Below are 26,644 nucleotides of genomic sequence, written 5' to 3'. Positions count from 1 at the left end.
CCAAACCGCTGCGCCACCCAGGGATCCCCATTTTGGACTTTTTAAAAAAGATTTTATGTATTCATGAGGGACACACAGAGGCAGAGGCACAGATAAAGGGAGAAGGAGGCTCCCCACTGAACAGGGAGCCCGATGTGGGACTCGATGCCAGGACCCCGGGATCACGACCTGAGCCAAAGGCAGACACTAAACCACTGAGCCACCCAGGGGCCCCCACATTTGGGATTTCAAAGCAGTTCTCTGTGATATTGATGACCATTCTGTTCCCCATCCCTGAATGTGTGTTAGTAAGCATGGAGATATTTCTGATCACCAGAATGGCTTAATAGGTTTGTTCTTCATGGACTTTCTCTCCTTTATGGTGACTGCTGAATTTCCTCTGGTACCTACACTGTGACCCTGAAACCAGCACCTTTTTTATGGTTGATAAATGCTTTTTATATGCTCTTGCATTAAGTACAAAGGCCAAGGTAGTTCATGTTTTTGATACTCCCATCCAGGGGCTGCGTATTGGCGCTGAAGAAGCCCTGTGTGTGTTCTGAGCTAGAAGAAAAGCAGGGCCCTGCCTTCTGGTCCAGGTTGCCTGGTATGTGTGGGCCTGTGGGACTAGGGACGGCCTGTGGGGCTTAGAGTGCCTTTCTCTTCTGGCATTCCTTTCAAAGCAGCTCCTTCCTCTCCACACCACTCTCACTCCAGTCCCTGGCTCCCCACCACCCCCCAAATTGCTGCAAGTGCCCCCCTCAGGGGCCTAGGCCCATCACTCAGACCCACCTCCCCAAACACCCCTCCTCCCTGCTCCTTCCCATGCAAGAAACAACAGAAGACCTCAGCAAGCCAAATCCGCCCTCCTGGCCTTGCCTCAGCATCCCACAGCAGCTGGCCCTGCCTCCTCCCCCTGCTCATCCTTCAAGACACAGCTCACCTTGCTTCTTCCAAAGGGCCACCTCCGACTGGCCCCATGCCCAGGGATCAGTGCCCTCAGATGACCTACACCCACAGCCCTTCACCATCCCCACTGTGTGCTGGAGGGGCTCCCTTGTTTCAGAGCTCACATATTCTTTCTTCCGACATTTAGTAAGCTTCTTGGGGATAGAGACCATCTGTGATCATACGGCTCCCTAGTCCCTCACTTAAACTCCTGAAGAACTCAGATTTTTTTCACTTTAGATAGATATTACTTAGATTTATTACATAATATCCTTAATTCCGGGGCAATATCTTGTAATTAAATGCTAATATTTTTTGCAGGAAAACTTAATGAACATTCACACGAAGTGAGATGGATGAAGCTGATAGACCTCAGTTGGGGTCAGGTTTTACTGCCAAATGAATTCAGATGGGCTCAGGTTTTGCCACGAAATATGATCTGAGGTTTTTTTTTTTTTTTTTTTTTTTTTTTTGAGAGTTTCAAACCTTGGAAATGTAGATTAGGAATTATGGACTCCTGGTAGGTAAATAAAGAAGAGTAGCAAAGTAAATGTCATCCTGCTGCCACACATGATGAATTGCAGCTAGCCCTAGAGGGACCAGAGCCTACTTCTCCTGCATTAACATAGCTCGAGATTAAGACAACCCAAGTTATCAGATGTATTCACTCTCAGGTATATTAGATGGTGGAAGAGAGGTCATAGAGAAGAATAGAGACCCTAGGAATAATCTCTAACCAGTTCAGTCTCCTGGAATGCTTCTGGAGTTACCTGGAGATTTCCCCTGCAGATTAGCACCTAATGCAGCTCCTGGTATTCTCTGTAACTCACCGTCCACCACTTGCCCAGTGGGCAGAACCGGATCTCACTTGGTGGCTCCCTTTATGCAGTGACTCAGTTGGCACTGTCATCTCCAGAATCCCATTTGTAAAGAGATGCCCACCAGTGCATGGTGGTGTCGTCATCTGAACATGCTTTTATCATGGCCTCCAAGGGGAAGAGGGTCCTAGGATTTGTCCATTCTGTGATGTAAACAGCACCAACCCTGAGGAGCTCAGGGCAAGACACGGATGACAGTGCTGATAGTGATGGTGACGACGATGCCCCCTCCTGTCATTGGCAAACGGTATCTTAAGCAAATGATAGCTGAAAAATCTCTAAAATCTGTCCATTTCTAAATGGACAGTGATCCACCCAGAAGAATTTGTTCTACCTTACATAGGACAGCTTGTATCAGACCTCCTCAAAAAATACCTAATTTCTTAAACAGTTTTTCTTTTTTTTAAATCCTCTTAAGATTTTTTTTTTAAACATTTTATTCACCTATTCGTTGGAGACACAGAGAGAGGCAGAGGGAGAAGCAGGCTCCCTGCGGGGAGCACAGTTGGGACTCCATCCCAGACCCACTGAGCCACCCAGGAGTCTCCAGTTTCTTTTTCTTTTGACAGTAGCTTTTAAAAAGCCCGCCTGCAGCCCGGGGCGTGATCTGGAGACCCTGGATCGAGTCCCGCGTCAGGCTCTCTGCGTGGAGCCTGCTTCTCCCTCTGCCTGTGTCTCTGCCTCTCTCTCTCTCTCTCTCTCTCTGCATCTCTACGAATAAATAAATAAAATCTTAAAAAAAAAAAATCTTTAAAAAAAAAATAAATAAAAAAATAAAAAGTAGATACACATTTGCTATATATCACTCCCCCCAAAAGGAAATTATCTAAAGAATTAAAAGGAATTTAACCCCATCTGAAAAATCTCAGTAGGCAGGGACAAGCATTAGCATTCTTGTCGATGCCCTTCCTGATCCGTCTCTTATATTATCCTCCGATAGATGCATGTAATTATATAAAAATATATTTCTATATTTGCTGTTTGGCATTCTACTTTTTTTCACTCATTGATCCATAGGAAACATTTTAAATATAGCTTTCATTTTTAATGGCTTTATATATTCCATTTTATGTTTATTTAGCTAGTCCTCTGGTGATGGAAGGAGAGATTGTTTCTTTTCAGTTTTAATGCAAACAGTGTTGGGTGAATATTTTTGAATAACCTTTTTTTGCCCACTCATTTGAAAGGAAGTCCTGTTTTAAATGTCACTGTATTACTTGGTTCTGAGAATCTTCCAGAATGTATTCCATATATTGCTGAGTTTGGCTACTATTTTATTTTGGGTTTTGGATTAAGATTCATTGAAATTATCTGTGCTTTCTCTCCCTCCCTCCCTCCCCTCCCTTCATCTGGCTTTGGTTTCATGTTTATGCTAGCTTTGTAAAATGAATGTTAGAACAATCGTCTTTAAGAAAAAAAAAAAAGGATGCTTTAGAAAAACTTCTTTACAAAGAAATTGTTTCCTGAAATTCACTATAAAAGTCATCTAAACCCAGAGCTGTTTTTGTTTTACTCACAGTGGTCCTTTAATGACTTTTAAAAATTCTCTCGTGGATGTGGACATATGGTAGGTTTGTCTGTGTTGTATTTGAATTAATTTTGATAATTTATATCTTCCCAGAAGATGATAAGTTTCACTCGATTTTCAAATGTATTGGCGTGAGTTTTGTGCATATGCACTTAAATCTCTTCACTGCTTAGAAATGCCAGGGGTTTGTCTCTCTGGGTTTTTTCACTTTTTCCTCTTTGTCCTTTACTCTTTCTTCCTTTCATCCTTGGGAACCAAGTGCTAGGATTATAGGTGAATTCTAAGATTTATCTATTTTCTAGCATATTCATGTCAGCCTATGTTATTTTATATTTTCTTCCCTCTTCTCCCCCCCCCCAATTAGAACTGAATGTTTACTTTTTGTCTGTTAACATTTGTTTCGCTTTGACTGAATTTCCCCTATTATGAAACGTAGCATTGTAATTTCAAACCTCCTCTTAAATGACCAGAATACTGTTATTCCTCACTCTGTCTGGAATTCTACTTTTGGATTCTTTTCTAATACCTTGCTTAATTCAGAGAGTATCAAAATTATAAGAAATTGATTTTTTTTTCTTTTTTACTCGTTTAAACTTAAGTCCTTTTCTTTTGGATCTTTTTTTCTCTTTTTTTCACTTTATTGTGGTGTAGTCAGGCATTACAACGTAATAGTTTGACCTGGAGGACACAAAGGGCTTTATTTGTGATGTGAGATGCATGACAGCCGGGGTAGTTGCCTGCAGTGGAGTGTCTTGTTCCCTGATGCTCTGCTAAGCACCTCACAGGCCTTTCTGGCAAGAACTCTGAAATACGTGCCCCTTTTGGTATTGTGGTTTTATATAGGACGAAACAGAATCCCCAGGTTGCATAACTCATGAATAGTAGAGTCAAACTACTGCAGCCTGACTCCAGAGGCTTCAATCTTTCCTTCTCATTTCTATAAATATCGGATTTTTTTTAAGGCTAATAGTATCATTGTTTCAAAGTTCAAAATTTACCTGTTAAACGGGTTAATTGCATTCAGAACCTCTTGATCCAAGTTTTTGCTTCTTTTTTATTTTATTTAATTAATTAATTTATCTTAAAGATTTATTTATGAGAGACACAGGCAGAGGGAGAAGCAGGCTCCATGCGGGGAGCCTGACGTGGGACTTGATCCCGGGTCTCCAGGATCATGCCCTGGGCTGGAGGTGGCGCTAAACCACTAAGCCACCCAGGCTGCCCTTTTTTAAAATTTTATTTATTTATTCATGAGAGAGACACACAGAGAGAGAGGCAGAGACATAGGCAGAGGGAAAAGCAGGCTTCCTACTGGGAGCCCAATGTGGGACTCGATTCCAGGACCCCAGGATCATGACCTGAGCCAAAGGTAGATGCTCAATCACTGAGCCACCCAGGTGCCCCAATTTCTGCTTATTTCTAAGAGTATTTGCTTGATATGTGAGACTACTCTGATTTGGTACCTAGAAATTATGTATTCATGATGGATTATACCTTTATTAACAAAAAATTACCCTCTGGTATTGCATCCAATGTCTTCCTGTTTGGCCATACATCTTACTTTTTATAGTGTTAATTTTCTACTTTATTCTACACATTCTTGATATATTTTCATCTCTCTTTTTTAAGATTTTATTTATTCATGAGAGAGAGAGAGACAGAGACAGAGACACAGGCAGATAGAGAAGCAGGCTATATGCAGGAAGCCTGATGTGGGACTCGATCCTAGAATCTGGGATCATGCCCTGAGCCAAAGGCAGACGCTCAGCCACTGAGCCACCCATGCATCCCTATTTTTGTCTTCTGTTAGTTTTCTTTTTGTGTTAGTGTCATTTTTATTAAGATTTGTCTTTTGTAAGCAACTAGTACTGTATTTTTATGTTTAGGCCAACCTGATGGTCTGAAGTGTAAGAGAATGCCCTGCCGTTTTCATGGTGGGATCTGTTCTCTGGTTTTTTCATGTCATTCTGTTTTTCTCATGCCTGCTTTTTGCACCGCTTTCTTTCCTCTGTCACGTGGAAAATATGTCATGTTTTACTTGTTGGTCTTCTGTTTTGTCCATTATTTTTCCCTCCTGTGGCTAAGAGAGCTTGTTTCCCACATAGGAGTCAACTAGTTGCACCTTTTTGTGTTTATAAAACTTCAGCAAAAACACTGAAATTAAAGGAGTACTGGTTTAATGCCAAGAATAGAATCATACATATTTCCAGGTGATGAATTAATAAGCTTTTACTTTCTCCTCACTTTCTGGTTTTGTTGATTTACCTGGAATTTGACACAGATTATTGTTCTTTTATATCATCATTTAATTATATTTCATATAATGATTTTTTAAGCAGTTTTTTGTTTGCGCCACCATATTTACACAAGCCTGTTATGATCCTACTACTGAAGTATTTTTCACAAGTCCTACCATATTTTCCCAGAAGTTGAATCTTGGTTTTATTTATTTTTCTAAGTTTATTTATTTTAGAGTAGATCTTCAAACATATTTTCAGGCAGTCAGGTAACTGAAGTGCTCCGTGGGCTTGCTCATCCTAAGAATTACTTTCCACTCCCTTTGTACACGAATGGTAAATTCACAATGCACAGAATTCTTGGGCATGTCTTTTTTTAAGACTCTTATATGCTGTTTTATAGTTTTCTGTTTAGTATTCTGATTGTGTTCATTTCTTGTGCTGTGTCAGGATACTTTAAGCAAAAAAGACATTTTATTGGGGCACCTGGGTGGCTCAGTGGTTGAGCATCTGCCTTTGGCTCAGGTCATGATCTCAGTATATGTGCTGCCGAAGCGAGCACTCAGGTCATGATCTCAGGATCCTGGGATCGAGCCCCACATCAGGCTCCCCACAGAGAGCCTACTTTTCCCTCTGCCTATGTCTTTGCCTCTTTCTCTGTCTCTAATGAATAAATAAAATCTTTAAAAAAAAAAAAAAGAAAGACATTTTATTGAATTATTTAACAAGGAGGTAACTCCTCTAAGAGTTGCTTCTGCTGAACCGAGAACTGTCCTCACCGCCATAGTCAGCATTTTTTTCAGCCTCATCCTCTTTGCCTTCTGGTTGTAAAAAGGCTGCTGTAGCTCCATGCATCACAATCACTTTGAAGACAGGAAGTCAAGGGGTCAAAAATGCTCTTTTCTTTAGTGGCTTATTACTTTTCTGGAAGTCTGCCCAGCAGACTGTTGTAATCCCTGGACTAGAACTAAGTCATGGCTATTTGTGACCATGACTGAGGTTGGGAAAATGAGTTTGTCTTGAGGCATTCAGGATTTACCTCAGGGGCTTGGCAATTCACCCAAAGCAAAATCCGGCAGAAAGGAACAAGACAAGAGAGGGTGGTTTTTGCGTTAATGAGAAGGATGTATCTTTCTTCAGGTGTGCCTAGAGGCATCCCACAGAATCGTAGAGTCAGAAGGACTGAACGTAAAATGTAGTAACTGTCGGTGTCCGGATATGTTAAAAAACCTTATCATTCTTTTTTTTTTTTTTTTTACTTTTTTTAAATTTTTATTTATTTTATGATAGTCACACAGAGAGAGAGAGAGAGAGAGGCAGAGACATAGGCAGAGGGAGAAGCAGGCTCCATGCACCGGGAGCCCGACGGATTCGATCCGGGGTCTCCAGGATCACGCCCTGGGCCAAAGGCAGGCGCCAAACCACTGCGCCACCCAGGGATCCCAAACCTTATCATTCTTTACCATAATATGCCATTCTGTCATAATCTAGAAGTTGATGATTTTTCCCGAGATTCCAGAATTGCTGTTACATTTAACATGAACCAAGGATTAGGGAACCAAACAAATTATCCTGACATTGGTTGGAAAAAATATGCATAAGACATGTCAAGACCAACACTGGGTGTCTGGTTCTCTATATGGAACACCGATAGACTAGGGCCAGAGGAGCAATTAAAATAGTGAATCTTCTCTTTCAAGGTTACATTCTTTTTTTTTTTTTAAGATTTTATTTATTTATTCATGAGAGACACAGAGAGAGAGAGGCAGAGACATAGGTAGAGGGAGAGAGGCAGGCTCCTCACAGGGAGCCTGATGTGGGTCTTGATCCCGGGATTCCAGGATGACACCCTGAGCCAAAGGCAGATGCTCAACCTCTGAGCCACCCAGGCGTCCCTCAAGGTTACATTCTTTACCCTTTTTTTTTTTTTTTAAGATTGTATTTATTTATGTGAGAGTATAAAAGAGAGAGCATAAGTGGCAGAGAGGGGGAAAAAGGGAGAAGAAGCAGACCCCCTACTGAGCAGGGAGCCCAATTGGGGCTCAGTCCCAGGACTCTTAAGATCATGACCTGAGCCAAAGGCAGATGCTTAACCAACCGAGCCACCCAGGCTCCCCTTTTACACTTGTCCAGTGACAGAACGAGCTGTCTGCCTTCATCCTTACAAGCAAAGGGATCTGGTGCAGTCTTCAGTTGCTAGTCATAGGATCGTTATGTGAAACGTTATCTGTATATGACAGTCAACAACAGAGAGCAATTAACTATATATTTGAAAGAAGTGGTCCCTTCAAACACCATCCTTGACGGCACGTCGCTTTCTCCTACCAAGTTTGAAAAGTCAGAACTGCTGCTCAGTGGCCACCCAGACTCCATTATTTTGAGGCCACAGCTGAAAAAGAAAGATCCAGGGCAGAAAAGAAAGCCCACTGCCTGGATAATCCCCAAAAGGGATACTCTTAAGGATTGGCCACTTCAAGACAGTAGGGAGCAGATAAAATAAAAGCACATCTCTTCACGGAGCACTGAAAATAAAAACTCAATCTTTGGCAACTTGGAAACAGAGGTGGTATCGTTGAGCAGGACAGTTGGTGCCTCGTGGCCCAGGGGAATAGGTAAGGGGCAAGAAATGGAGCATATGGTTCTTATTGTCTGATAAGCAGCATGGACTTCCCTCCAGAGGGGACAACCTTTTCCCTGGCATCAGGAGGAAGGAAAGTTTGAAGTCCTGCACTTTCCATCTCTGCACTGACCCCACCAGAATGGTGACCTGAGTGGATGGCTGAAGTGTCCTTGGATGCTTTATGAAGCTCAGATGGCTTCATCCAGGGCTGTCATTTCTGCAACTTTCAATAACTCTTGACTCCTGAAAAAGTTTTCAGTTAAAATTTAGTGCCTGTAAAACTGGAGGCAGTGAAGGGTAGATGATGCCCTTTGAATGAAAGAAGAGTTTTATTCCATCACATGGTACCTGCTGCAGGCAGCAGGTAGAAACCTACTGTTTTCCTTTCCCGGGAGGAGAACGCCTGTGGATCCCGGGTGCCCTTTGCTGTGGCTGGTGCTGAGCGTGAAGTGTGTGTTGGTGCGTCATCTGCCCTCCTGCCCCAGGGGTGTGTGTGCTTTTGTTTCTGGAACCCCTGGCTTTCCAGGGGCATCAGAGGACTTCACAGGGAGTGTGGTCAATAAGACTGGCTTGAGTTTCCCGTGCCACAGTGAGGATAAATATTTTGTTTGAGGACATGGCTCCTATTTCATATGAAGTGCAGGATACAAGAACCTGCAGAATTCAAGAGAGCTGTTTTAGACTAATAATTTCAAAGCAAGACAAACCCATGGTGATTAATGGGGCTTATTCAAATCTCCTGCCAACTAGATTTTTAAGAAGCTTAATTTCAGATGGGTTCTTAAATGTCTCAGGATTTGGTTCTCTTCAGCTTTAAGAGACCTCCGTAGAATAAGCTTTCTAGCTATTAGGACTGATCAGAAATTAGTTGATTAGGTGGAATATTGTGCCATGATCGCTGGAGGATTATTCAGAGTGTGTTTTAATTAAATGAACACCATACAACAGCTAGTTAGCTTTCTTCTTCTTTTTTTTCTTCCCTTTGAATTTTTCCTTCTGTTCCATTTCCAACACCCCTTCCATGCCATGGTCTGTGCAGCCTTCCTCGAACTCCACAGCAAAACACACCGTGAACTTGGCCATGGGAGGCTGATTGTCTGTGGGCGGCCAGAGAGGAAGCGCCTGGGGGTGAGGGAGGCATCCCACCCAGTCTGGCCTATAAATGCTCTTCATGCTCTAAAGGTCGAGGGACAGCCTGTTTCAAGTACATCCCACCTCTTATAGTGTGTCCAGACTTCACATATGGGCTGGGGCTCGTTCCCGGGACCCTGGATGTGTCAGGGCCTTAGTCCAAAGGCCTCAGACTTGACTCTAAGTGTCAGGCTTCACAGCCGTGGTAGAGCGTGAGGAACGCAGCACTGGCGGGGTCCTTACATGGTGGACACTGGGACTCAGGTTGAGGTGGAGGGGGATTGGGAAACCAAGATCTTTTAGAGAAGTGGTTTTTAACCTTTGTGCTATGTGGTCCATACCAGAATTGGGTGTATAATTCCAGAGCTCCTCACAGCTCTGTGTCGGAGACCCGTTGTCCCACAGTCTTCTGCAAAGCTTCTGAAAATGAGGCCCAAGAACAACCTGCATCATCTTCACCTGGGGAAAAGGGGATCTTCTAAAATCAGAATCTCAGGCATCACTCAGACCTCCTTAGGTGGGCGGGGCCAAGGTATTTGCATTTTAGTACTCCCTTCTGAGAGTCTGACACGAACTGTCTGGACCTTGTGATCAGGAGTCCATGCCAGGGCAGCTGCCCTGCCCCCCAGATCCTTTGGCATCTTGAGTTGAAGAGCATGTGTCCAGCAGGTGCCTGCACCCTGGTTGGCCCCAGCCTGGCAGGTGCCCCGGCTGTACAGCTTATATGGGAAATGCCAGGTCACGTGGGGACAGCTGTGTCCCTCAGGCTGCCAGAATGCAGGCAAGCAACAGACCCGCCCTTTCTTCCCTTTGAAATGGAAATCATGCACATGGTCTCTGTGGGTGAGCAAAGGGGACAAATGTGCATTCGGGCCTCTTGGGGTCACCTGCTGTTCAGAGCCTTCCTTCCAGCGTCCTGGGTGTTAACATCCCTACACACACACACACACACACACACACACACACACACACACGTCTCCAAACACAAGCAGCCAGCAAAGGGGCTGGAAAGCAACAGAATCTGCTTCGAGGGTTTTGAAACGTCCTGGCCTTGCTGTCTGAGCTTGAGCCTCACACATTCTCCTGGTTTGTCTCACCCGGCCGGCAGGGGTGCGTGGAGGCTGACGCTTTCAGGCACTGGGTCTGTGGGGACAGTGTGCTCAGAGCAACCCCAGGGCTCCCTTTGTGGCCCTGTCGCCCCAGGGCTGGGCCCTCGGTGTGTACTTTGGCATAGGATGGTGATATGTGCCACTTCGTTGAAAAGCTAATCATTACACCTCAGGCCACGTCTCCCCATTTCACCCTACCCTCCTCTTGGTTGAGGACAGAGCTGTCTTTGTTTCTCATCTGTAGAATTTGATTGGATTTGAAGGCACCTGTTTTTTCCGTAGGGTAACCCAGGCCCACTCTGTGACTCAAGAAGGTGGGAGTAAATTTACCCCGTTGAAGTTAAAACCTCAATAGCAGAAGGAAGGACAATGCAGGATAAAGAAAAATTTAATGAACTAGTAAATCACAAAATAGGCAGGATTATTTAAAGCTTGATCTTCAAAAAATAGGAATCTCCAAGAATACTGATGAATCAAATAAAGAAAAACCATCATTAAATAATATTAGGAAAAAAGCACAGACATTATTATAGATACAGTAAAGCTTGTAAAGACCATAAGAAAATAGTAAGTACACTTTTATGCAAATAGAGGTGACAAACTTACATGGAATGGATAGTTTTTTAGGAACAGGGAAATTACCAGAATCACTCAAGAAATAAAAAATATTAATAAATACAAGCCATGGGGGAATCCCTGGATGGCTCAGCGGTTTAGCACCTGCCTTCTGCCCAGGGCATGATCCTGCAGTCCTGGGATCGAGTCCCACATCAGGCTCCCTGCATGGAGCCTGCTTCTCCCTCTGCCTGTGTCTGCCTCTCTCTCTTTCTCTCTCTCTCTCTCTCATGAATAAATAAATAAAATCTTTAAAAAAAAAATAAATACATACATACATACATACAAGCCATCAGCAATAAAAAGTTTGCCTTCCCCAAACTGACAAGGCTCAAGTGGGTTTACACAGGTTTACTCAAGTGTTGTATACACAAGCCAGTTTAAAGAATAGAAATGAAGGAAAGGGGGATCCCTGGGTGGCGCAGCGGTTTGGCGCCTGCCTTTGGCCCAGGGCGCGATCCTGGAGACCCGGGATCGAGTCCCACATCGGGCTCCCGGTGCATGGAGCCTGCTTCTCCCTCTGCCTGTGTCTCTGCCTCTCTCTCTCTCTCTCTGTGACTGTCATAAATAAATAAAAATTAAAAAAAAAAAAAAAGAAATGAAGGAAAGCTACCCAGTGTGCTTCACGAAGGCAGGAATACCTTGCTATGAAATTGGAAAAGGAAGGTATAAGAGCAGAAACTCGTAGACCAATCACAGCTATGGTTATATATTCAAAAGATCTTAACAAAATACTCAAAAATCTAATATTTTAAAAAAAATCATAGCCAGTTAGAGTTTATTTTAGGACTACAAGAATGACTGAGCAACAGAAACTGTATGAATACAGTTGACCTTCTCAGTGGATTAAAGAAGCAAAGCTAGGGGTGTCTGGGTGACTCGGTTGAGCATCTGACTCTTGGTTTCAGCTCAGGTCATGATTTCAGGCTCGAGATCAAGCCCTGCCTGCATCTTGGGCTCCATACTCAGCATTGGAGCCTGTTTAGGATTCTCTCTCTCCCTCTGCCCCTCCCCCCGCTAGCACACATGCAGGTGTTCTCTCTCTCTCTCTAAAATAAATAAATACAATCTTTTTTAAAAAATAAAGAAAAGCTATATGACCAATTTATTAGATGGAAGAGGGGAAAAATCAGTAAAATGTGGCACTTAACAAGGGAATTTCCCTAACCAGATGAAAGGCATCTATAAAACATCCACAACAAACATTATGCTTAATGATGAAAATTGTGATTAGATTAAAGATGGGTTGGAGGCAGGGATGTTCTCTACCTCATTTTTTAAAATCGCATGTTATGTTGCAGTCCATAATCACTGCCTTACCAAGAAAAGAAGCATAATATATACAAGAAATGGGAAAGAAAAGGACAAAATGTGGGTGAATTGATTAGTGGAAAATCCAAGAGAACCTACACACTGTCAGAACCAAGAAGAGAGCCCAGTGAGGTTGCCAAGCACAACATCCACCTGCGAAATCAAGCACCACACCAGCCTGTTAGCAGACCCCACTCTTTATAGGAAGCAGAATGTAGGAATGTTAGGAATAAATGTGACAAAAGATGTGCACAACTTTTTTTTTTTAAGATTTTATTTATTCATTCATGAGAGGCACACAGAGAGAGAGAGGAGCAGAGACACAGGCACAGAGCCTGACATGGGACTCCATCCTGGACCTCCAGGACCACGCCCTGGGCTATAAACCGCTGAGCCACCTGGGCTGCCCATGCACTTTTCTGGAGAAAATTAGAAAAGTACAAAATATAATTGACTAGGGCTCTTGGCTGGCTCCCTCAATGGAGCACACAACTCTTAATCTTGGGATCCTGAGTTTGAGCCCCACGTCAGGTGTAGCCATTACTTAAAAGCAAAACAAAACAAAAGCAAAAACAGTAAAACATAATGAAAGGACAAAAAAAACCCCAAAACACCCCACTCAGTATTACAAGGATACAAATTCTGTTCGAATTAATGTAGGAATTCAGTACAGTGTCAAATGGTGCTTTTTCTCATGGAATTTCAAGAACTGATCTTTAAATTCAAAAGGAAAGGCAGGTGGCCCCAAATAGCCAATAAAAAGTCTTGAAAAATCATGGGCAACCTGCCTCGTCTGATGGGAGGACTTCCAGTTGAGGCAGTGTGGCGTGAATGCAGGGTTACATGAATAGATGAACAGAGCAGAAGTGGAACCAGAAATAGATGTCTGCATATAAAAAATGCGGTGTGACAGCAGTGACATTACAAATCAGGGAGGAAGTAATGAGCTATTAAGTGGTGCTAAGTCAACGGATCATCCACTTAAGAAAAATGAGATGACTTAGTCCTACCATTCATAAAAATATAAATGGGTAGGTGGAGAACATAAATGTGAAAAGTATTTGTAAAAGTTAAAACATCTGGAAGAAAATCTATGTGAATGTATCAGTGACCTGAGGTCATGAGGACAATTACCCCAGGGCCACAGTTTGAAAAGCAAACTTAAAACATATGTTGGACAGAAGACATCACAAAATTAAAGAATCTGCCACAGGCTTGGACAAGACTTTTACAACGCATCTGGCTGGCAAAGGATAATGTCCAGAATATACAAATTCCTGTCATCGGGTTATAGTGCGGTAAAAATCTCATCAAAAAGTAGACAAAAAATATGAGCAGGCAGTTAACAGAAGACTCCAGTGAACTTACAAACGTACGGACAGATGTGTGGCTCTAGGATCTGGAGAAATAAAAATCGGAATCCTAAGCAGCCGTTTCATACCAATCTGCCTGACAGAATGAAAACATTCTGACAGTACCAGGGGGTGGTGAGACCATAGAGCAAGATGAACTTGTCCTTGTGGGTAGGGGTGAAACTTACAACAGCCATTTTCCAGCGCCCTTGGCTGTCTCAAGTTCAGTGGAAGAGGTACATAATCTCTTAACTACCAGTCCCACATGTGAGTAGATAATGCCGAGAAGCCTTCTCAAGCGTGCAAAAGACAGTGTCCGCTACTCCATTATTCCTAATAGAAGTTGGCAATCCACGGAAAAGGTAAAATGTATTGTGTGCCTACTGTGGGAAGCTAGTCAGCAGTGAACTTGAAATTAATAGAACAACGTGTATCAAAGCAGGCATATTCCCACAAGGTGCAAAAAGCAAGTCATGGTGCAACGTCACCCATATAAATTTCAGATATATGCAGAGCAATACTACATACTGTTTATGAATATGGACATATATAGTTTACTAAAGACCCACTTGGGGTAATGAAGTACCAAATTCAAGTTGGTGGTTACTCCCGTGAGGATGGGGTTTGAAGTAGGAAAAACACAAACTGAATTCCAGGTTGCTACAGAAAACTCTGTGCTGGGCAGCCCCGGTGGCTCGGTGGTTTAGTGCCACCTTCAGCCCAGGGCGTGATCCTGGAGACCCAGGATCGCGTCCCATGTCGGGCTCCCTGCATGGAGCCTGCTTCTCCCTCTGCCTGTGTCTCTGCCTCTCTGTCTTTCTCTGTCTCTCATGAATAAATAAATAAAATATTTAAAAAAAATATAAAACTCTGCTAACCTCCACGTTCCTGTGACAGGCACCAATGATGCACAACCGCCAAATGCGTATTCCATTGCATTACATTATACTGACCTTTCCCATTTTCATTGTTTTTTTTTTTTCATATATTTTTATTTGATTTTCCCAGTAACCATGCAAGATTGTGAGAACCATCTTCACAGATGACACAGGCAGTAACCAAGGGTACCACAGGCTCTTAGCAGAAATACTAGACCAGCCAGGGTGATGGTGAGCCATGGCACTGGGGTAAAGGAGAAACTACACATTATTAAACTTTTCCATTATTAAACAGAGCCTCTGGCTTCCCCGTGCATCTGGGGATACATCTGAAGAGGTGCACTGGGTTCTTGGATCAACTTTATGATGAACCCCAAATACAACACCCGCATCAGAGAAAAGTCAGGCCCAGAGACAATTTCACTCTTCAGAAGGTCTCGGAAGCACATGGTGCTTGAGATCGACTATTTCTTCCATTTCCAGGCCCTTAAAAGTTCGAATATTGATAGCTGTGTGGTCCCAGAAAAATTTAAAACTAAATTAAAGATTAAAAAAAAAGTCATGTTTGTGTTTTAAGTGTGTTATAGAAAGCTACCAGAGTGATCACTCTAGTAGCAGACCTGTGGAGACTCATGCAAACTTGAGTCCCAGGCATGTGACCAGAGCCCAGGTTCGCTCCCCAGGCATCACATCACTTCCAGCTAGCTTCGGCTGGGAGAACAAAACTAACTGCAGACTTGTCCTGCCACTGACTTGAAATAAGCTGCGGTTGGTACTCCATTCCCCAAGAAAGCTCAAGTATGAAAGTGCCCTCGGCAGCCAAGTCCCCCGATGAGTGGCTATATCGAGCCTCCTTTCACTCGCTCTGGAGTAGTGAAGACTGGTTGGCACAGATAGGACTCTTTAAATGCAAGATTTATTCTGTTTCTTTTTAAAGAAATTCTTCACTCTCCCCCCACCCACCCCCACCCCCTACTTCTCTTGGCTCAGTGTGAGGAGTTCGGATCTGAATCCATACACGTCCACACACACATACACTCCTAACTCATGCGGTGTAAGCTGTTTCTCAGTTTTTGCTCGTTATCCCTCTTTGCCTTAAAAATGGGATACCTCTTAAAAAGGAGCTGCTTCCCAACTGCCAAGTCCTAGCAAAACTGGGTGCCTTATGAATATGTAGAGGAGTTTTAATAAAACGATGTGGATGCAGCAGCCCTCTGTGTTCAGGAAGATGTTTCCAGGGCCCCCTGAGACTCCTGGTGCTCACGGAGAACGAGGCTTCCCACAGACGAAAGGAAGCCGAGAGAATAGGACATGATTGGATGGGTTAAGTTGACTACGATTCGAGGAGAAAAAGTGCTTCCCTGTTTGAATACTCTCATGGCTGGGGTGACTGGCACTCGGTGAGCAGGTGAGCCCAGATGGGGTGGGTGCAGCCCACTCCGCTCCGCACTTCCCACCTGGCTGGGTGGCGCTCACTCACTGCAGAGGGTATTGCCCTCCTGATGCTGGTCGTTAGCTGTACGGATGGAGCTCCGGGGAATGACAGTCCTCAGGAATTTGTTTATAGTTGAACCTTCTTTAATCTAACAATTGGTCAGTTCTTGAAATTGAAAGACAAGGAACTTGCCCATCCATCTACGTGTCATGAAAGACGTGGCTGTTGGGAGCCGGAATGAGGTGTACCATGTTAATGGCCAGCATGCATTTTGTCCCCCGGGCAACAATGACTAGTATATTAGGCAGTTTTCTCATGATTAATGAAAAGCAAGCTTTCCAGATAACCAGAATGAACAAAAGAAGTCCACTTTGTGATTGTGACCTAATTGCTTCTTAATTGCAGTGCTTTTCTTGCCCCTTTTCAAAATGTGCTCCTCTGAAGTTGTTTGCCCAGTCAGGAGGGAAAATTAGTGTCTGTGGACCATTTGCCTTTCAGATGTACCCATTTGTGTGGAGTTGCTGGCCATTGTGAGTTGCTTGCACGGCCACGTCAGGCCTTAACTGCTTAAGTGCTGAGCTCCAAAGATGAGTTGGTTTTTTTGTTTTAAATCTGTCTCCTTTTCCCAATGATTCGCCATTGAAGAGAAGTACCTTTAATTCTGGAAGCGGATCGCTCATAGCTGCGGTAAACTGCGTTAAGAGCTAACGGGTAAAACGAGGTCTTTAAAGTGTTTTGGCCCCGTGGAAGGTTCTCAGCTTCTTCCATGCTGGTGTGCTTCATGGCGTGAATTACAGGGACAGTCTACAGATCACAGAGACCAGCCTGGAGGGGCCTCGCTGTGGGGACAATGACAGGTCCCCACCCTACTGCAGGCTCACAGCAAAAATTTTTCACTCTTTGGACCTTGGGTATAAAAAAAGACGATTCGAGAACTGTTTCCCGGCAGGCCAAAGCTTCTTTACTGTCTCCCCAGCCTTTTTTCAAGCTGGTATCCATGGTACCATCATTTTAATAACTCTCTGAATGCACTTAAACCCCAAGCTGATGGTTGCCTGGTGGTCCTGAGAGGCTGTAAGCCCACCCCGGACGTATTTCTCTGTCTCTGGAACCATCACCTCTATGCTGGCATGTTCTCTCCGTCCAGGGGGCCTGCTCTGAAAGGTCCCTTGTGATGGATTCTGCTGAGCTCCATCTATACCTTGATGGGTCACTTCTTTCTCTAGCATGGGGCCCTTTAGCGTCCTCAACCTAGAGCAGCAGTCCTGTTTTTTAAAAGAACCATTCCATGTTGTTGCAGTCTTGTGTCTGTTTGTGGAGACCAGACCTGAGAAGTGCCTTGTTTTGACCTGCCCCTAGTTTATCCCTGGCTGTTCCAATCGACTTTGTTCAGAGGCCGTCCCTGGGGTCTTTGAGTACTCCTCAGAGTGAGAGGCGAGAGCGGGCGTGCTCAGGTTCCCATGGGCCTGGCCCTCACCCTGCCCCAGCCTGGCAGGGTGACAGACGTGCATCCCTGTTGCCCTGGGTTGGGGAGGGCAGTCAGCGGGACCGAGTCAGGTTCCACATGCAGTGCTGCCAAGAGTCGCAGACGCCTTACGTGCTTGCTGCCGAAATGAGAAAAGAACATCGACACGAATTTGGTTCCACCCCTCAGAAATAACCACTGTGAATTGTGAAAAGCACATCTCTAGAGGTGTATCTGCATGTGAGAATAAATGGGACTTCACTGTTTTAAAACACGCTTTTTTTTTTCAGCGTTAGAAAGATGTTCTCAATATGTTACTTTTCGCCGAAATCATCTTTTAAAATGTAACTCCGGTTGTGTTTTTCTGTTTCCTTATGTCCCGCCATCACTCTCTCTCAGAATAGACCAGTCCCTTCTGCAGATAACCAGTTTATCCCAGAGTGTCCACCTTTGCAGGTTGGGCTGCTTGTGCTCTCCAGAGCCTTCCCGAGGCTGGTCAGGGTCCTTCATTCAGAGAACCATCTTTCTCTCCCCTTAGGTGTCAGCGGAAGCAGTGGCGAGTGGACCTGCCAGCCACCAGCGTGGTGATCACGTTCCACAATGAAGCCAGGTCGGCCCTGTTGAGGACAGTGGTCAGGTGAGGGCAGGAGATGCCACCTATTAGACCTACAGGAGGTTCTCCCTGGCAGGGATGCTGGCCACAGCCCTGTGACCCAAGCGCACCTGGGCTAGGACTGTCTGTGGGGGGACAGGCAGGTCACTAGCACAAGGAGTGGCCAGTGGCTTCTCCAACCAAGGATTGGGACCACCCCAAATGATGCCCCTAAAAGGCCTCCATTCTTTATCTGTTTCCTCAGTGTGCTTAAGAAAAGCCCACCCCATCTCATAAAAGAGATCATCTTGGTGGATGACTACAGCAATGACCGTAAGTACTGAGTCTGACTCGGCCCCCCTCCCCAGCCCTTCTCCTGGATGCCAGCTCTCCTTACTGTGGGTGCTAATGACGAGTTTCCTGAAAAAGCCGGAAGTCAGGGCCACAGAAAGAAGAGGTGCCTCTTCGATCCCCAGGAGCTCCTCCACCCACAGATGACCGAGAATCACAATCTTTGAATACGAACCTTGTAAACGAGATTCCAAATGCCCTGCTTCTTTCTCTCCCCAGCTGAGGATGGGGCTCTCTTGGGAAAAATTGAGAAGGTACGGGTTCTCAGAAATGATCGGCGAGAAGGTAAGACTCTTTTTTCTTAATTCAATACCAAGACAGTTGAATTCTGACTTTCCCAAGCCCAGAGATAACTTAAAGAAATGTTTCAGCTGAAAGCACAATTAACTTCCTAGTCTTTTTGTCTGTCTCTCTCTACCAGAGCCTCCTGGGAGCCTCGCCCAGCAAAGCCTAGGGAGGACATTCAAAGCTTAATTGAAATTGTTTGTATACTAGGGCAGGAGTTCAAATTACATTTTTATTTATGTATTTAGAAAATTGGCTCCTCTTTTCCTTTTAGAACCTAGGAAGTCTTATCAGTCCCTGGAGTACGAGAGTTTAGAAGAAAAACAAAGATTTAGCAATGAGAAGTTTAATGACTCTATGCTCCAGGCATCTGATAAAATAAGGGATTCAAGTTTGACAGCTCGCTGAAGGTGAGGCATCCCAAGAAGGAAGATAACACTGCAATTACATGCTTATTGGATCTTGCAAATGCCAGCTTCAAAACCTGCTGTCACTCTTATCTGCTGGAGCTGGGCTCATCGAGTTGACTTTATTGGCAGTTATAAGAGAGACTCCAAAGGGGGAAAGTATTACTTTGAAGTGTCTGGAAAGGAAGCTAAAATCACAATGTAATTAACATCCAGTGCATCAGTGCTGTTGGAGGGCACGGTGTCTGGATTCTAGGCTCTAGCATCATCCAGAGAAATCTGTCAGTATAGGAAGATGCACAGATTTTACACGTGCCCTTTGGATTATATGAGAATGACTGTTGGCCCTGGACTGGTGCTTGCATTCCCTGACCAGTGTATACTCTTCTGATTCACTGTACAGTCCAGCCGGAGTCAAGCAATGCAGTCTTTCTTAGCATAAATTTTCAGCCACGATAAAGTGATTGAGCCTGTTAGGACAGTGCCCTCAGCACCGTATTTTAACCAACTAAGGTTGTCAATCCAGATGTTCAAGATACATAGACAATGGGATCAGCTTTGCTCCTAAGCAAGCTCTATTCACGGGACTCACATCTGTCTCCCAAGCTTAGAATAAACCAAAACCTTGAGATCAGACGGAAAATCTTGAATTCTATTTGCTCCCAAACTGCATAATGACTTTTTGAATTTAAACCCAAAGTGTCTGCTAGCACAGGAAAAAAAAAAAAAAAAAAAGAAGAGGAGGAAAAGAAAAATTATTTTTCATGTCGGCGTTTTATAACTGATAGATCACTTGCTAGCCTTGTCAGAGAGTGCCGTTAGCCTCAGAAATCATGCTTCTAAGTACTTCAGGTTAGGATGTTCATTTGGGTAAGAGCCCATATTGATGCTTTGTTTTGAAACAGGATGAAGAGGGGCAGCTGGGGGAAGGCAGAGGATGGGAAGCCTGTATGGAATAAATGAAGTATGCGAGAGTTGAGTGAGAAAATGCACGCATACAACTGCATGTGTGCTTGGGTGTACCCGTGTGTTTGTGTGTGTGTATCTCATATATTTAAGCATATATACAGGTGCCTATAGTATTACTACTTGATGACAGAAAATCAGTTGCCTAAGGTATTATGGCAGTGAAGGAATGGCTGTAACCCCATTTAGTGCTGGGGATTTTATATGCCAGTGAGTCTTCATCTGGCTCTTTATTAGAATCAGCTGGGGAAATTCAAAGATGACCACGCCCTTCTAACTTGGCAGGACTTGTGTGCCAAATTCTGTGTCTCAGGGCTGGGCTGGTTACCAGCCAAACTCTCTGTTCTTTCTGCCTTCTGGATTGTTCTTTCCTTGGACTCCTTGGGATCCTCCACACTGTGCCTGACGTTCAGGAGTCAGCCAAGAACTTCTGGGGAGGTTATCACCAGAATGGGGCTAACCTTCTTTCCCAGATCTCCCCCTCTAGAGTCCAGCCGCTGTAAAGACCCTGAACTCTGTCCTCTGACACCACAAGCCAAAAACCTGATGTTGTGGTGGATCATAGAGTAACCTCAGGAGAAACAGCACATACACAGGGACTTCACTCCATGTGATTTTCTTCTTTGATGGACTGAACCCTCTCTAGTTTCTGCATGCTCCTGACTGCTCTCTGGCCCTTCCCGATACTTGCTTCCTATGTTTTGATCAGGGTTTATAACTGTGCTCTAAGGAAGGGTCTGCCCAGTACAAATGGATTCTCTTGCCTTTGCAACACCAGGCCTGGAACCTTTGTCTCTTCCTTCCTGTGGTGTGCAGCTCTGTAAGAACCATTGAACACCCATTTTGATGACTGTGTATAAAAGAACTTAAAACACTTATCCTTACTGGTTGTGAATAGTCATGTTATCTTCATAAACAGTCATCCCCCGTTATCCACAGAATACATTCCAAGACCCCAGTAGAAGCCTGAAACCATGAGTAGCATGGAACCCATGTATACTGTGTTCTTTCCTATGCATGCATACCTCCAACAAGGTTTGAGTTATCAATTAGGCACAGTAAGAGATCAACAACAACAATAATAAAGTAGAACAATTATAACAGTATACTGTATAAAAGTTATGTGCATGTGGCCTCTCAAAATACCCTGTTCTACTGTACTTATCCTTCTTGTGATGACATGAGATGATAAAATGCCCATGTAACGAGATGAAGTGACACAAGTGACAAAGTGACGTAGTGTCAGGCCATTACTGACCTTCTGACGATACATCAATCAGCAGGAGAATCGTCTGCTTCCAGACTGCAGTTGACCATGGCTAACTGAAATTGTGAAAAGCTAAACCACAGACGAAGCAGGGGGTACTGCAGAGAGCCCAGCATGAAGAACAAACGCCATTTACAACCACCTTGTTTAGTGACACATATACTACTTGTGATAGGACTTGGTGTGGTAGTAAACACTGTATATTAGGAACAGATCACAAATACGTGATAAATGGTATGGTTGGACCGATAATGGGACTGATTTTGTGTAAAAGCCAATCACCTGAGGTTTGTCATGTATGTTTACTGGGCGGTGGTAAGTCCTAGAAAGAGATATTTGCAGCATTGTTCTCATTACATTATCACCATTCACATCGGCTCCATCAGCCCTTTGAAGCGTCTTGAGTAACACCTTCTGTGGCCCAGCTAATTAGAAAACTCTGTTGCTGTGTCGCAGGAAAGTAGTTGTGAAAGTTCCACACTTTCACTTGCTTGATAAAGGAGACTTCAGTTATGTAAAGGCCTTTCTCAGAGGGCAGTAGTTCTAAGAAAATTGTCTCCCCGGTCATCCAATTAATTTGGAAACAGAAGTCCTGACAGAACTGTGTCTTTGTAACCACAGGGTGGTATTGATCCTACCACCCAAGTTTGCACGAGGGCTGCAGAGCCGCATGGTGGGGAGGCGATGCGGTGCTGGATGGGCTGTTCTGTGGCCTTTTGCTCAGCTACCCTGATGCGCTTTTGAAATTCCTTCTGCAGGCCTGATGCGCTCGCGGGTCCGGGGGGCTGATGCAGCCCAGGCCAAGGTCCTGACGTTCCTGGACAGCCACTGTGAATGCAACGAGCACTGGCTGGAGCCCCTCCTGGAGAGGGTGGCTGAGGTGAGGCCCAGGGTTCACACTGGTTTTCCCTGATGCCGGAAATCGGGGGAGGGGGTGCCTCTTGGACATCTATTCGAAGAGTATTTTATTCACCATAGGGATCTACGTCTGGAGGGGAAAGCACCTAACAGGTAGGAGGCAAGGATCAGCAGAGGCTGGTGAAAGCCGGATTTGTCGAATACAACCCTTTGCTTTTTCTCACAAGGACCTTCGTTCCTTGCCTGCAGCTTTGCAGCCAACTCTCTGAGCTCAAAAGGGGCAGAGTGCTTAGAACAAGGCCTGGCATCCAAGTGCGATCTGAGCATTGGCTGCCTCAGTGCTGGGGGGCAGGTTGGCCTTCTCCAGCCATGCTGCCCCCTGAGAAACCTGCCCCGCAGGCCTGTGGCAGCACGGGGTGCCCGTAACCACACAACCGACACTTTGAGGCTGTCAGGGTGACCCGTGGCACACTCTGTGTGCCTTTGTCTCTCGAAACATCATCAGTGGTATTACTTTTGGCCTTTTGCCATTTCTCTTGCTTTTTACTTGTTTTATTGACTTTCTTTCCTCCCTACTGAGAAAGTGTTTCTTTGGGGTGATACAGCCAACTTAATGAAAGTACTAGAGAAATGGAAAATGAATAAGTCATGCCTTTTACAAGTCAGGTGTGACAAGGGTATAGCTGGCGGACGGTAAGTCATGAAATACTAACTACAAGCTACTAGTAATTATGATATAATATGTTGATATTGTCCACTTGTAATTTGTAATATTACGATAATCAGTATTCCTTACTTAGTACTAACTACATGTTAGACATGTTACATATTACCTTTAATTTAGGTATTACCCCCATTTGACACATGAAGAACTTGATATCATGTCCAGAATTCATACAGGAGGCGGAGCCAGGATGGCAAAGCAGGTTCTACTACATCCCTAACTGAGTCCTCTTACACATAAACACACATCTAGTTGAAAGAAGCCCCCCTGGAATCCCCACCCCTGCCCCCCAACCCCTATCCACCATCCCACCCCACTGCCAGTTCTCACAGCACTATACTGTCCCCAAGGGAAGCAGAGGACACAGGAAAGCCACAACCAAGATACTACCGGTGAAGACCACACACTTCTACAGTGGAGCTGTCAGGATTATTTCAAATACCCTCTCCTCAAGTAAGGATAGCAGAAGGAGTGGAAAATTGTAATTCCCACTAATTCCAGTCCTACCAAAAGAAGTCAAAAGTAGTGGATATTATGGTCTTTGACTCCCACCCCCAGGTCCAGACTGAGCCAGGCAAGGAAGATTGACTTCTGTTTGCAGTGCCCCCCGTAAACTTGCAGCTGGGTGGTGCTGGAACTTCATACTGTTCTCTTATGTGTTCGTCTGATGTATTCTGTTCTTAGCTCTGCAGATTCTGTTACTAATTTGTTTTTCTAAGTCTTTCTTCTGGTTAACATGGGTTCTGTAAATGGCTCAAGGAAAGCACTTACCCTTTTATTAACTCGCCGCATGGGGCAGTGCCTCTCACCAGCATCAAGCCTCTGATTTTAAAGAGGGCAGGAAAGGTAAAAGACCTTATGTTCACAAACGACCAGAATAATAACTGTGGCTGTCAAAGAAATGCCTCCATCTAAGGGGGAAAAAATGTTTTGTTGGGTAGAGTCACAGGTAAGACAAAGTTCGAATCTGGGATTCTTGAGCTGATTTGGGTTACCCTCGGCCATAATGATAGCTATGCTCTCCTCATCACACACCCCTCAGGCCCACAGAAATAGATTCCTAGCATCATCGTGTGAGGATCTCAGCCATGAGTCCATTCCCAAGGTTGGCCACAACTTGCATATTAGGACATTTAAAGACAGCTGAGCTTAGATTCTATCAGAATGAAAGCCCCCCGTGGTTGGAAGTTTTGACATTTGGGAAAACAGAAAAGAATACTGGGAACACCCGGGTGCGGTCCTTGCCTTCAGCCAAGAAAGCAAGCGCCGGAGGTGTCCCATGGCCACAGCTGTCTAGCTGCTCCCCTCCCCGACCCTGCTCGGCACAGACCAGGGCCCATCAGTGTGACGGCAGAGGGCAGGGCGTGTGGGATGGGGAGCCCCGGGGCCCCCGTAGGCCCAGTGGGACAGGTGGTGAGAGGGGGTGGCTGTTACTGAGGCTGCCTGACACTGACATCTGCCTCTGGTGGGGGGTACAGGAGGCTTTGTTTTGTTGGTGATACCTACTCCCGTCTTTTGTTGATTTGTTTTTTAGGACAGGACTCGGGTCGTGTCCCCTATCATCGATGTCATTAATATGGACAACTTTCAGTACGTGGGGGCATCCGCAGACTTGAAAGGCGGTAGGTGCCGCTCCTGCTCCACCCTGCCTTGCTCAGGCCGTCCGCCTGGAGGCTGATCCCTGCTCCCCCTCAGGGTCGTGAGCAACAGTGACCGCAACTTTCACACCACTGGCGCCCATGCTGCGAGCAGAGGGCGCCTCCGTGCTGGACAAGTAGCATCTCATAAAGAGAGAAAAATAGTCTCATTTCCCTTAAAGAACTTCCTGTGTTTCCTGTTCTCCTCTTATCTCTTTGACCTTCTGTGGCTGTTATGACATGTGGGGCTTAGTGCACAGTTTTGGTGTCATTTTTAATCAGTGAAGATTAAGCCTTCCCAAGTCAGAGCCTGGATGAGGAGTTGCCAGAGCTGACAGGCTGTGTGGTGAGCATCACGGAGCTCAGGATTTATAGAGTAGCAGGGCTGGGCTCGGCTCTGCCTCCTTCCTGATACCAGCTCCTCTGACAGCCTGTGTCTCCCTGGGGGAAAAGCCATCTACCCCACCACCTGGGTCACCCCAACTCTCGCTGACCACCCAAACCCCCTAGTCACCCCTGCACCTGGCTTGGCTGTGGGCTCCTGCTCCCTACCCTGCTGACCACCCACATCCTTGCCTCCAAGGGCCACACCAGCTTCCTGTTGGTCCTCACAGCCTCGGGATGTGCTCTTCACACCCACCACCCCTTGGGCCCCACGAGTGACTTGTCTCATGCTCTTACCTTCTCAGAAACTATCACAGGCCCCAAAGAACTTATGTGTATGTATGAGCATTTGCTATATTAGAAATTAAAGGCAAGAGATTGTTAAAACACAAGAGGACGCAGGTACACATCCTGTTGTCCATCAGAGTACCGATGCTGTATGTCCTGCGGCTTCTGAAAAGCTCTATCATATGCTTTTGAAAGAGTGTGAGTAGTGAAAGAGGCATGTAAATATAAAAGTAGTTTTGGTGTGATAGACCCCCCGAAAGGGTGTATGGACCCCCATGGGCTCCTGGACCATCCTTGGAGAACCACTGGTCTCATGTGGTGCCTCATGGTGCTGAGAGGTGCATAGGGATCATGGCAGCCATTTGAAGGAACTGGTCACATGACATCTGGTTCTTCCTGGTTGTCCTCATGTCCCTGGGACTGGCAGGGTTGGTTGGGGGCTGGTGACCTGTGCTCCAGGGTCAGAGCAGTGAATGTCCTGAGCTCTGAAACTCATCTGGTTGGCAGCCACACCTCTCAGAACTTGGCTGAGGGCCAAGAGGTCAGCAAAGACTCCCCAGTACTGCTGAAAGAGATGTCAAAGCCTTTGCCTTCTGTTTGTGCAATCTATTCACTATTGATTCTTTACGCCTAAGATCCATGATTTTTTTTCTAGTTGTCCAACACCCCTCTTGCTTGGTGGGAAACAAGGGCCTTCTTTTCCCACCTTCTAACACTTTGAGCTGAGTAGAGAGGTTGGACCATTCCAGACAGACACACACAGGATTAACTGATAGTCTAACATAAAAAAAAAAAAAAAGAAGAAGAAGAAGAAGACGTTGAAACTGTAAATTTGGGCACAGCCTCTGAAGACAGAATGCCAAGAGTCCGTGAGACTCGGGTTCTTGACCCACCTGCCCTGTCACCACAGGCCGGCCAGTTCACCTCTGCACCTCAGCATGCCCATCTGAGAAGTGGGGGCATAGTAGCACCGGCCACGGGGGTAGTAAAGGGGTGAGAGTGGCCAGCACCAGGTCAAAGATGTGAGTGAGCAGCTCCCCCATCCCAGGGCATCAGCAACAGGGCAGCCGTGGTGGGAGGACTCTCCTTACATCAGGAAACGTAAAATTCAAAGAAGATGCTTAGGAAATGGTAAGAAGGTTTGAAGTTTTAAAGAGGACAGATCCTTAGTTATCAAGAGAACATTAGTGTTCATAATGCGTTCTTCCCCTGAGGATTTGCAAGAGCTGAGGTTTGATGGGCTGTTTATGTGAGAGTCAGTGCAGGACACAGATGCTCTGGGGTGGGGGCAGGGGGCAAGAGTGCTGGCCTCCTGCTGGGTCAGAGGAAGAGTAGGCACCTAGTTTACTCAAATTCCTTTAAGAAAAAAATCAAGGATGACATTTTTAGCAGATTCTCA

At 45.2% G+C, this 26,644-nt stretch overlaps 1 protein-coding gene and 1 long non-coding RNA gene across 4 annotated transcripts in view; both read left to right on the top strand.

Moving 5' to 3' along the window:
- The window catches only part of GALNT2 (polypeptide N-acetylgalactosaminyltransferase 2), a 189,184-nt gene that overhangs the window by 136,777 nt on the left and 25,763 nt on the right, over positions 1–26,644 (top strand). For all 3 annotated transcript variants that reach the window (XM_072823113.1, XM_072823114.1, XM_072823115.1), the window contains exons 4-8: positions 18,025–18,123; positions 18,344–18,411; positions 18,649–18,714; positions 22,113–22,234; positions 24,471–24,558. In XM_072823113.1, coding sequence (XP_072679214.1) covers positions 18,025–18,123; positions 18,344–18,411; positions 18,649–18,714; positions 22,113–22,234; positions 24,471–24,558 — 443 coding nt within the window. The remainder of the gene's footprint in view (positions 1–18,024; positions 18,124–18,343; positions 18,412–18,648; positions 18,715–22,112; positions 22,235–24,470; positions 24,559–26,644) is intronic.
- Positions 13–1,483, top strand: LOC140631473 (uncharacterized). Its single transcript, XR_012029023.1, has 2 exons — positions 13–586; positions 1,249–1,483. It is a non-coding gene; the product is annotated as an uncharacterized lncRNA (long non-coding RNA).

This window comes from Canis lupus, chromosome 4 (genome assembly GCF_048164855.1).
Source record: "Canis lupus baileyi chromosome 4, mCanLup2.hap1, whole genome shotgun sequence".
Lineage (NCBI taxonomy): Eukaryota > Metazoa > Chordata > Mammalia > Carnivora > Canidae > Canis > Canis lupus.
The sequence above is the reverse complement of the archived record's forward strand: the minus strand, read 5'-3'. Positions and strand labels throughout refer to the sequence as shown.